Here is a 12787-nt window from a genome sequence, read left to right on the forward strand (position 1 = left end):
TGTAGGCTGCAGGGTGTAGGGTGTAGGCTGCAGGGTGTAGGCTGCAGGGTGTAGGCTGTAGGGTGTAGGCTGCAGGGTGTAGGCTGCAGGGTGTAGGCTGCAGGCTGCAGGGTGTAGGCTGCAGGGTGTAGGCTGCAGGCTGTAGGCTGCAGGGTGTAGGCTGCAGGGTGTAGGCTGCAGGGTGTAGGGTGTAGGCTGCAGGGTGTAGGCTGCAGGGTGTAGGCTGCAGGCTGCAGGGTGTAGGCTGCAGGCTGCAGGGTGTAGGCTGCAGGGTGTAGGGTGTAGGCTGTAGGGTGTAGGGTGTAGGCTGCAGGGTGTAGGGTGTAGGCTGCAGGGTGAAGGCTGCAGGGTGAAGACCAGTCAGTTCTGATACTCGCTTCTCATGTGGAGCAGATGGACCAGTGGCCACTAGGGCCACTCACTTCAACAGTGAACCCTCCACATTCACTCATTCACATACATAGTCGTTTACACACGTCTTCATTTGCTCACACAAATTCAATAATTCACAACCATTCTTGCATTCACTCATTATTTCTCAACTGAAGGGCAGTCGTTGCCTTTTAAAAGGATATGCCGAAATATCTAGCGTGGCGTAGGACTGTCTAGATTCAACTGGTTTCATTCTGAGTTCCTCATTATGTGTGAGTTCCGCTGTGATAACGTCTCTGTTAGCCGCTTCCATTGACCTGCAGAGTTCCAGTAGCAGCTATGGTTCATGTCTGGGGAATACCCTTTTAATTACTTTCAAAAGACTGCCAATGTTTTTTGAATAGCTTTTTAATAGATTTTTACAAAAGGAGTGGAAAGACACTGATCATTGTAAGTTTAATACAAACAACCAATTTATTTGGTTTCAATTTTTTTTTTACAAATTGTGTTTGCTACAATAGATATCACAGCATTGGAACAATTTAGAAAAATTATATTCTCAACTACAAATCAAATAAAAGCAATTGGACAAACATGTCAACAGTAAAAATTTTGGAATGGTGACGGTCAATTAGTTGCAATCTTGGTTAATCTTGGTTAATCTTGGTTAACCTTGGTTACCATCTTGGTGCTCAGTTGTGCTACTGAACCCCCCACACCCACATAGCAACAACTGCCAAGCTCAATAGCTCTATAAATGATTTTATTCAAGATTTTCTTATGAACCATTTAAATTACAATATATTGGGGTGATAAGCTATTTGGGGAATTGCAACAATTTAAAAAATCAAATGAAATATCATTGAATATGAAATCGACTAAGGCGACTCTTGGCGTACTTCAGGTGTTAAGGCTGAGTGGGTCTGACTTACAGAAGACCAGGAGTGCATAGCAGTACGAGTTCCTACTACATATTTTAACTTGGCATTTACACAAACAAATATGAAATGAGTCTGTCCATTTTTAAAAACATTAGTAAGACCAAGTAAAAATAAATACATAAATAAAGAAAACAACCGAAAGTGAGTAAATTTAAAGCTGCACACTAACGGAATGTTGAGTAACCTGGCTGGTCCCGCCCCTTGAGCCAATAAAATGATTAATTGAATAATGAATAAATTCTGCCTTTAATGAGGCAGAAGAGGGTTAAAAGGGAAGTAAGTCTGAAAAAAGTGAAATGCACAAAATTTGTTAATGTCTTATTGAAGTTTGGATGCTTCAGACCAAACGAGGATGAAAGAGATTAAACATGTTTCACAGTAATCACAAAATTCATCTTCATTGCCGTTTTGGAACTGCTGTAGATGGCTCCCCTCCAAAGTCAGATCAGAAGAAGGATCATGTTGGCGGATCAGGAAACTCTGGAGTTCTTGAAAATTAATACATGTGAGGAATGTACGACCTAACGCTGACGAAGCTCGTTGATTCAGAGTAAACAAGCATCCGTTTTCCTTTAAGGGGTTGGCTGGATTACAAAACTTTCCATTGATCCCGGAGCTACTCGCACCACCAGTAGTCCCATCGAGCAATGTGGACTGGGACCCGTTGGGACGTGTGAGGTGCTTCAGGGTCTCGTACTTGAGTACGATACAGGGCAACTTTGCCTAGTGTGAGACTCAACACTTTGTGTTAGAATACACCTATGTATCCTTGCTTCCCACGCCGATTGAGCGGCCGATTAACTTACTTGTCGAGCGTTTGACAATTGGAACAGCATACAATGGAGGTAGAGGAACAACAATGCTAGATGCAGCGCAAGGCGAAGCCTGATAAACGGTCATCTGGACTGCAGCCCTTGCTTTCCTTCTCCTCCTCCTCTCCTTCCATGTCGTCTATACCTGTGAGTCTCCGGCGGTGTGGCCTTCAGCCTCCGCCCTGCTCCTGGCGGAGAGCACTGCAGCGTGGACGCTGTAGAAGAGCCGGAGGCCCATGTCCTGGTCCTTCTTCCCGAAGAAGGCCCCCCGGCGCAGGGCGTCGATGACGGGCGTGTTGCAGCCGGCCAGCAGCACGGCCACCCCCAGCTCGCCGTAGTCCTTCACCAACCCCGCGAAGGCACCCATCCCGGCCGAGTCGATGAAGGGGATGGCAGAACAGTCCAGAACGATGGTGTGGAACTCCAGTTGGCGCCGGACTAGTCCCACGCGGAGCTGGCCGTTCTTGTGGTCCTCAGAGTCCTCCCCCACCTGCTTGGCCGTGCCTTTGGTGGCCTTCTTGTCCGCCTTCCTCCTGCGGGTCATCTCCAGGAAGGGGTCCACCCCGACGGTCTGGTACAGCGTCCGGAGGAAGCTGTCCTTGTTGGCGTAGTAGAGCGGCGCCTGGAAGCGGAAGACCCGGACGCCGGCCGGTGCCGCCAGGTTCTCGTACTCGTCCAGGTCCTCGTAAAGCTCGGAGTCCTCGGAGCGACCCAGCAGAGAGACCTCCAGGGACAGACAGAGCGCTGTGTGAACCATCAGCCACGTACTGAATACACACAGTACACACCAAGCGTGTTTAACTCGGGATCCAAAAGACAACCGTCTGGAACAGTCTGGAAGCACACTCTGGGTGGCTTCTGTGTACTGCCAGGACGAGACCCACCTCCAAGTGGATGGCCACGCATTTTGAGTAGCGACCCTCATTTAACAAATGGTATACAGTATATACACATTCAAATTACATCATTTCTACATTTCCTGATAGGAAGAGAGCGAGAGAGAAAGAGAGAAAGAAAGGGAGGGGGGAGTTAGGGGGGAGGGATGGATGGAAGGATGCATAGGGGACAGAGACCAAGAAAGAAACCCACCCAGCCCTACCTTGGGGTTCTGTGTGACGAAGATGATACAGAACATGGAGAAGACCACCCCCACCAGCAGGCCCATCTCCACGCTGATAAGCGCCGTGGCTGCCATGGTAACCAGCCAGACCACGGCGTCGGCCCGGCTCACGCGCCACTTGGCGGGAACGTCACGGAACTTCCGGAGCGCCCCCCGTAGGCTGACGATGATGATGCAGGCGAGGACACACTTCTGGAGGGCGTAGAAGTATGGGGCGAAGAAGAGGAGCACCAGCAGGACCACCAGGGCACTGACCAGACTGGAGACCTGAGGACCAGTATTACAGGTTATACCAGGGCACTGACCAGACTGGAGACCTGAGGACCAGTATTAGAGGTTATACCAGGGCACTGACCAGTCTGGAGACCTGAGGACCAGTATTACAGGTTATACCAGGCCACTGACCAGACTGGAGACCTGAGGACCAGTATTACAGGTTATACCAGGCTACTGACCAGACTGGAGACCTGAGGACCAGTATTACAGGTTATACCAGGCCACTGACCAGACTGGAGACCTGAGGACCAGTATTAGAGGTTATACCAGGCCACTGACCAGACTGGAGACCTGAGGACCAGTATTAGAGGTTATACCAGGGCACTGACCAGACTGGAGACCTGAGGACCAGTATTAGAGGTTATACCAGGCCACTGACCAGACTGGAGACCTGAGGACCAGTATTAGAGGTTATACCAGGCCACTGGACACCTGAGGACCAGCAGCAGAGGTAAATAGAGGGTGATGTGTTCTCTATTCAACTATGTGTTTGTTCTTTAAATTCCAACATAATAAGATCATATTTATCTCTGGAAATTGGGGGTTCACAGCATTTCTCATTTGCCACCACATTCATCAGCAAGTGAGCCAAGCAGGATGAAATCATATGATATCTGAACTCAGCCAGCGGAAAGATCATAGCTGACTGTAGTCTGCTGTCGCCTTCAAGGGAGAGTTTAAGAACAAAAAAAGACCAACTTGCCGGTTGACGTTGGTCCTACTTTGGACCAATAGAAGTGAAGAGAGGTCACAGTCTTGTTAAGAGATATGGAGATATGGAGTTATAATAACATGTATGAATAACAGGGCAGTGGAGGTAGCCTACTCCTTGGACACTGATTCATGCGCCTTTCGACGTTTCGTGTTTCGCGGAGGTTAAGTTACTCATCTGAGATCCGACGATGGATCATTGGAGCTGAAAGGGTAATGAGAGAAGCCCTTTAAAACTTTGATCACAACAAGATACCGTGCAGTAGTGCAGAGTGGAATGGAGCGGAGCTTTACCCCACTGCTGGACCATAGAGGAGTGTTCACCTCATTAGGAGAGTGCTGTGCTCCACTCTCATTAGTCTCTGGATGCTGAGTGATTCCATGCATTCTCCGTTAGAACACTCTTAACGTCCAATCACAACATTCTCAAATGACCGTATTACTCAGTATCACTCACTTCCAACCAACCACAGAGCAGAGAGGAACATTTTACAGACTGTTTGCCATAGACTGACAAAAACGTAGGAGTTCACTTCTGTTTTCAATCCTGGATTTCACAAAAGGACCGTGAGTCCTATCTACAGTACTTCCTATTCCACTCTTTCGGAGAGCGAGTTGTACATCAAAAGAAGATGGAGACATGTCGAGGGGCCCTCATGGACCCCCGGCCTCCAGGGGGCCCCTGGGGACCGAGGGGCCCTCATGGACCCCCGGCCTCCAGGGGGCCCCTGGGGACCGAGGGGCCCTCATGGACCCCCGGCCTCCAGGGGGCCCCTGGGGACCGAGGGGCCCTCATGGACCCCCGGCCTCCAGGGGGCCCCTGGGGACCGAGGGGCCCTCATGGACCCCCGGCCTCCAGGGGGCCCCTGGGGACCGAGGGGCCCTCATGGACCCCTGGCCTCCAGGGGGCCCCTGGCTTGTGGTACAAGGTAACCAAGACCGGTCCTGACAAGAGAGTTCTGGTTCGCTCTGTGCAGCTGTGAACCAAGACGGGTTACCTGGGTGTGCCTTAACTCGGTATGCTATTGGATGCAGAAGAACAGGTTGAAATGTTCCAGAAACCCCCAGAATGACCCACAGGAAGATTGACGATTCACACATGTACATACACCTTTTGGCTCCTTTGATTATCTTAAAGAGGGTAATTGTAGTTGCACACCAACACAATTATAGGGCCGGTGTAGCAGCCATTTAGCTTTAGTTTATTTATAGTTGTAAAATATAAACGGTGTGTAATGTATTTAGAGAAAACAACGTGTTGACCACTAGAGGGTGCTATGTACCTGGTTTATAAGGGGACTCTGGTCAGGGTTTTCCCTGACCAGAGTTGGACCATATTTGGCGGGAACACATTTCTTGCAGTAAGCGTAATCATGGCACAGCATCAACAATACAAAATAACCAAGTAACTGTAAAGCAGCAATTCATCTGGATGACTTCACGTAGGCCTACGTTCATCTCATCATGGTATTCTAGTTTTACTAGACTATCATTCTGTGATAAACAGGATTATTCTTCACCTATGATGTTGTGATGATGTTGGAACATGTTAATTGAATGATAATCATTCCAGTTGCAGTACAGTACACTGGTTTAATCATTTATTGATCCACACAAAGTTGTAAGGCGTGTTTACCCCAAAACGGAACACAAAAAAACTGTTTTAAGAGTTGAATTTAAGGATTGCCTTCCTCCACTACATGTGAGAACCACATACTTCTTTACTTTAAAATATGAATTACTATAAAATATAAAATTTTCATAAACAACAATGTCCGTAAGCGATGAAATCCATGAATGAATGAATCCATATCCAGTGGCTGGAGCTGTACCTGAGTCTGGCAGCCGGTCGAGTCCTTCACCATGGTCTTGGCCAGGGCAGCGCTGGTGGTGAAGCAGTGGAAGAAGGAGGGGATGATGTTACAGCAGCCGATGGCTAACATCTCCTGGTTGGGACGCACCGTGTAGCCGTTCTTCTTCGCAAACATCTCAGACAGCGACACGGTGAAGGCAAAGCTGGAACACAACAGCCGGGCTTTACTTTACAGCTGAAACCGTGAAGTGACTCGTTACAAACCATTTCTAAATGCAGTTGAGCATCCACCAAGATGTTGAACGATGGATAGAGGAGCTTCCTGGTCACCCTCCTGGTGGACTGTACCAACTGGTAGTTTAATAGGCCAATGCTCCCACTTGTGAGGTCACCAGTGGCTACATTTTACAATGGCTGAAAATGACCAACCTGGTGGTAAAACAGCGTCCCTTTGACTCACCTGATGACCGCCATGGGGACGGCGTCCAGAGCCACGCGGTGCAGCAGGTCCAGACTCGGCACCTTGGGGGGTACGAACCCTGTGGGGATGTGACCGGACACGCTGGAGCCGTACAGGGCGTTCAGGTTCCCGAAGTGGCTGGCCAGCGTGGCCCCGGCCACCACCACCAGCTCCGTGGGCAGGGGGACCTTCAGCCGGCTCTTGTAGCGCTCCTGGAGCTCCTTTCCGCCCACTAGGAGGATACGTTCAGCAAAATAAAACATGGACTTTAATCTGGGAATGTCTTCAACACTTGGATGTGGGTTCAAAGAAGCAGCAGCTGATGGTAATGGTTCATAAAATATACTGGCAGACTAAAACTATTGGACTATCTATAAACAATAATAATAAATATAATGCACTATAAGCAGTGCACTATAGACCCGCCTACCTAAGACAAAGATGCAGATGGCGCTGGTGACCAGGTCACAGAGGTTCGTGTTCTGGATGTTGGCGAAGATGTTGATCCACGTGACCACCACGGTGCCGAAGCCCTGGTGGCGCGGGAGCTTCAGGCCCAGGAGGTACTTGGCCTGGACCGTCAGGATGGTGAGGGAGGCGCCGGTGGCGAAGCCGTCCAGCATGGGAGCCGACAGGTAGACGGAGACGAAGCCCAGCCGGAACACGGCCATCAGCACCTGGAGAGGAGGAGGGAGGAGCAGTGAGAACTCCGCCGCTAGGACCTAGAGCGCAAACACGAAGGACAAAGGAGGCGAGAGGAGCTAGAATGGAAGGCTGCTAAGAGCCAGAGGAGAGAGGAGTGGTCGACTGGAACCCCCCACTGATACCTGGAGAGGAAGAGCCAGTGTCGGGTATTCAAACACTGTCAGGAACGATCAATAAATAGATCCATAAATAGATACCTTTATAGGCTATTGCTGCATGGCCAGCATTAACATCTGATACTTACCGGTCCAGAAGAGAAGTTGTGAGATCAGCATCAACTTCATTTCTAAACACTCCAACAGCCCTCTCCCGTGGTGTAGAGTGGTGTTGCAATGTAAGGTTTATTCATTTTAAACTGATATTCATACATGTTGCACCTTTTAAAGACCTATTTCACACCAGGTGTCAATGTAGATGTGTGATAAGATAGTGGTGGTAGGCTGATCTCACATCCATCCTAACCCTAACCCTCATTTGTCATGTCGCTTGATGATAGATTACACACTAGCTTCTATTGGCTAGTGACCATTCCCCGTGGTTCCTTTAACATGATACGTTTCACTGATGCGTTCAGTACCTGGTAGATTCCAGCTAGCAGCGTGAGGGCGGCAGCTATGGCGATAGCATAGCACTCCTTGCTATACGCTACTCCCATCACTTCCACGGTGGCTGCCGAGAGGTTTGAGGCCAGCCCTGTTCCGTTGAGGGACCCTGGGTCTGTGTCGCTGAGGTCAAACCCTGCCTGGAACACCTCTCTGTCCACCACCTGCCAACAACACAAACAATCAGGTTGGTATTTGATGCACCACCTGTCCTGTACACTCGTTGGGCAGCACAGCGAACCAGCCCTGAACGCGGGACCTCTCTTCTGGGTTTGGGGAGGTTCTCCTTTGGGTCCTTTAGGTTTAGAGGACTTAGGGGCGTTCTGTAACGTGGGTCTGTGAAGCCCTTTGAGACTGCAACTGTACGTATAAGGGCCACGTTTGGTTGTGTAGACTGAAGATGTTAAATCATCTGACCATGGGTTCAGACCAACATAGTTACCAAAAAATATTCATTTCAGTTTTGTGTATTTCTGAACTTCCTTTAATTCAAGATCATTTGACAAATATAATGAAAGAAAGATAATCGTGTGTAAGGTGAAGTCCCTGGTATGAGCCCCGGGTTACCTGGCCCACCATCAGGCTCATGAGGCTGAAGATGCCCACCGACACGTGTCGGGACGTCCCCATGAAGAAGTAGATGATGTTGGCGAAGAAGGAGGTGTACAGGCCGTAGACGGGCTGCACCCCGGCCAGCAGGCAGTAGGCGATGGCCTGAGGCACCAGGATGATCCCCACGATGACGCCCGACATCAGGTCGCCCCACACGTACTCCCGCAGCTTGTACTTGGGCAGCCAGCTGACCACGGGGAAGAAGCCCAGCAGGGTGGAGCGCGCCCTGGGCACGGAGCAGCCCACCTCCGCCCGAACCCTGGAGCGCAGCGCCGCCAGCGGGGGCTGGGCTTTGCGGACGCGGCGCTCCAGGAGCTGCGGGGGGTCGGTGAGGTGGAGGTCCTGCGGCTCCATGATGGCCCCGTGGAGAAGGCGGCGTGGTGGGGGGAGGGTGGAGGTCGGGTGGAGGCGTGGGCGGTCAGCTCTGCTCCTGTGTCGCAGAGAGGATGAGTTAAAGGGTGGGTGGTGTTGGGGATAAAACTCACAATCTAAACTCAACAAAATACCAGAGGTGGAGAAGGACTGCAGAGCAGCAACAGAAACCTGAGAACCATCTTCAGGCCCTGAGTTATGGATTTCTTACACCCATTTCCACTAAAAAGTGATGCAGAAAAGCCACACATTTGGGGGCTGATCTTTCCATAAGAATAAGTCTTGCCCCTCAACATGCTCTGGGGAGGACCCCTCCTTCATGTGTTCACAACATACTGCACAGAGGACGCACGAGATGGAGGCGATAGCACCGAACAGTCAGGACAACGTCCACAAGGACGGCTGACCCCCCCTCTGGGACCCAGGGGGCTGTTGTGTTTGTGTTTGGCCCCCGGCCCCGGGCCCCGGTCTCCCGGCCCCCGCCCACAGGAGATGTGGATCTGGGAGGATCACAGGACGCTGTGATGCAGAGAGGGATACCGACGTGACACAAACACCGGCTGTTGCGTCTGTCTTGTAAAGAGTCGTTTCACTTGACGCTGTGCAGCTTCACAAGTAACCCTTGGTCAGCAGACAGGTTAAAGCGCCTCGGTGGTTTGGACACATCAGCTAAGGTTTGGAGTTCTAACGCACACGCTTCCAGCTCAGAGTCAACACCCAAACCACTCCACCACCCTGTGTGTGTTTGTGTGTGTGTGCATGAGTGTGGTGAATGTTAATGTGTGTACCTATGCCCACTAGTGTGTGTGTGTGTGTGTGTGTGTGTGTGTGCGTGTCTGTGTGTGTGCATGCCCATACCTGTGTGTGTGTGTGTGTGACTGTGTGTATGTATGTGTATGTGTGTGCATGTGTGTGTAAGTGTGTGTGTATGTGTGTGTGTGTGTGTGTGTGTGTGTGTGTGTCTGTGTTTGTGTGTTTGCATGTGTGTGTGTGTGTGTGTGTGTGTGTCTGTGTGTGTGCGTGCCTGTGCCCATGTGTGTGTGTGTGTGTGTGTGCGTGCCTGTGCCCATGTGTGTGTGTCTGTGTGTGTGCGTGTCTGTGCCCATGTGTGTGTGTGTGTGTGCTGGCCAGTGTGTTTGTGTGCTTGACTTTTTAGCAAACTGCCAACCTTTAGCTCCGGTACGAGGGTCTCTCCGCTGTGTGCCAGCAGACAGCTGAATAATTACCAGCAGGTTTTTCATTTAAACCAGGAAAGGTTACGGACCAGTGAACCGCTCTGCCAGTCGGAAACCTTCCACTGTCCTGCTTTCACTTGACCTCTGAACGCAGTCAAGGTCAGTCAAGGTCACCCCATGTCGTACACAATGTGCTCGTGTGATAGTTCTCATATATGTCCAAGCCCACAGATGGAAACAGACCAATACCAGACATCTAGATTAATTCAACGGATTATCAGCAACAGAGTTGGGAACAAACAGACTTTGTTCACAGATGGAGACCTTGACCAACATGAAATCATTCATTAACTATCAAATAAATCAAAGTGAGAGAACTTGAATTACATACCAAATAGAACATTTGATGAGGAGAATCTTTTACCAACCAGCAGCCCATACGATACGACACAACTTTATTAATCCCCCGTAGGAGAAATTTGTCATCCATCACGAATGACGTGTGTGTCCACCACCATCTAAACAGACGTACCATTTCTGTACATTAATACTGCTCTCCAACGCAAAGCAAACTTCAGTGTTACCCCCTGATGTCACCTTTCTGGACCACCGGAGTTGCCTTAAAGGAATTGAATCATGATAGAAAGAGAGGATTACAGCTGCAGCGTATTCCTTCAATCCTGGACTCATCTCAAATGATGCTGTCCGCAATAGTCCCTTAGACCCAAAATGATCACTTCAAAGTTTTCTTTTAGCTAAAAATATACGGATTCTATTTAGAATTTGCAGGGTTCTAAGAGTTCCATTTGGAGTCATTATGTCGGACTTGTAACCTCTTTCAAAGTGAGGTCCAAGGTCTTCGTTTAATCGTGAGGTTTTATGGCGATGGACACAAGATGTTCGGACAGTCAGTCACTCATTAACCCGTCCAAGATTGGGCCTCTTTACGTAACAGCGTTGAAACTATAGGTCCGTCATGGAGGTCAAACGCAGAGAAACCTTGGAATAAGCAGAAAAAAATATCTCACCACGAACCCTCACCACGTCTCCATGTGCAGGCCAGATATTAACACCGTAATAACTAGAGCAAAGAGCAAAGGAAACATGAACGTTTCCAACCAAAGAATGAACTCTCACCATTGAGCTTTATGAGCGTTCTATAAATACCTATCATATGAAGCCATGAATCATCGACTAAACTGGAGCCATGCCAACGTAGTTCGTCTATCTGACAGAGATTGACCGACGCGGTCATAAACATCTGTCCTAATGCTGCTCCTGCTTGTTCACTAAGGTTAGCGTTAAGCTAGGCCAGTATAAGCAATGAAGGTCATTATAGCCTCATTTTAACGAACCCTGGCTATGAATTAGGCCACCCTCATGATAGTTAAATAATGTTAAATAATATGTATTGATATTGTCCATGATATATTCATATTCATTGTTATATCCATTTTATTATATTACTGTGAAATGTATGCTTTATCTCATAGGATCTTGTATTGGATTGTACGTATTGGATTGTAGCTTCTGTTTTAAAGTTAATTTGATTTATTTAATTGTAACAGTAGAAAATCTGACTTTAGGATTCCTCTAGTGGATTTACCACGTCGTACCTCCCACATCTCTGCTGGACTTATAGTTTATTTAGTTTATTAATTTAGCATCATGTAGAATCATTTATTAGACGTTAGGACCTTCAGCTAATTCCGGATGAGGAGCGATGTCTGAATAATGTTTTAAAATATGTAATCTGAAGAAACATGTATAAGGAGTTATTTAGGAAACACAGTTCACCAACCTCATTGGAAGAATAGCGTTTAATGACTGTTAATCATCTACTGAGATGGTGTTGAAGAGAATAGTCTGTAGTTAACCAAACAGTCTATAGTCAAACAACCTGGAGAGAGATGACTCAAACTGATCAAATCAACGCCTCCTAACGGGTTGACTGTCTCAATAGGAAGGTTTATTAACCATGTGATAAAATCATTGTTTTAAGGGTGGGTTTCCTTTGAGGGTTAGCTTTAGGGTTTCCTTTGAGGGTTAGCTTTAGGGTTTGGTTTGAGGGTTAGCTTTAGGGTTAGATTTGAGGGTTGTGGTCACTGTGAATCCATCCAAATGAATGCAGCTGAGGTGGCGTCATTCTGCAGCATAAACAGCGTTTATTTGATGAATTCACCCCGCTGTCATAAATGACATGTTATCTGTCTCTTGACGTGCCAATCACAGGCATTACAGCTACTGCATAAACACGTTTTATTCACCAGACATGTCATCTGCTTCCTGAGGTCCTAATCTCATTCTACAGGAGGCCTGTTGAGTCCTGGGTCATTATGTGTATATGTTTTAAATGTGTTCTCATGTTACACAGGTTACCCAATAACCAACCCCTAAAACCTGACCCTAATAGGAAACCCTAAAACCAAACCCTAGAGCAGAAAATCAAACCCTAAAACCTATTGCAAATAAAAAACCTGACCCTTAAACCAAAAACCAAAAACTAACCCCTCTAACCCTAACCCTAACCCTAATAGAAAACTCACTAACCCTAACCCTAACCCTAATAGAAAACTCACTAACCCTAACCCTAAAACCAAACTCTGAAATCACCAATGAGCTATGAAGAAACAGAACGAGGTCAGAAACCACAGAGTGGATCTCGCTGACCTTCACAGGACAGAACCACACAGAGATGCTCGTAAATCACGGATCAAATTAGGGCTTTTTTCTAACTTTGCTCGATCCGTTTCTTTTTAAAATTGTCTACAGCAGGACTCCTTAAACTTTGCCTCCCAAGAACTCAAAAGACAATT

General features: G+C 48.2%; 1 protein-coding gene across 1 annotated transcript; it reads right to left on the minus strand.

Annotated features, from left to right (window-relative positions):
* Window positions 1-820: 820 nt before the first annotated feature.
* slc26a1 (solute carrier family 26 member 1) lies at window positions 821-11075 on the minus strand. Its single transcript, XM_084482793.1, has 8 exons — window positions 11000-11075; window positions 8380-8854; window positions 7788-7976; window positions 6936-7182; window positions 6506-6737; window positions 6065-6248; window positions 3225-3512; window positions 821-2849 (listed from the first exon to the last, which is right to left on the minus strand). The coding sequence occupies exons 2-8, from the start codon at window positions 8776-8778 to the stop codon at window positions 2265-2267; spliced, it is 2124 nt and encodes a 707-aa protein (XP_084338919.1). The 5' UTR covers window positions 8779-8854; window positions 11000-11075; the 3' UTR covers window positions 821-2264.
* Window positions 11076-12787: the final 1712 nt, after the last annotated feature.

Source organism: Micromesistius poutassou (assembly GCF_964030765.1).
Source record: "Micromesistius poutassou genome assembly, chromosome: 18".
Classification (NCBI taxonomy): domain Eukaryota; kingdom Metazoa; phylum Chordata; class Actinopteri; order Gadiformes; family Gadidae; genus Micromesistius; species Micromesistius poutassou.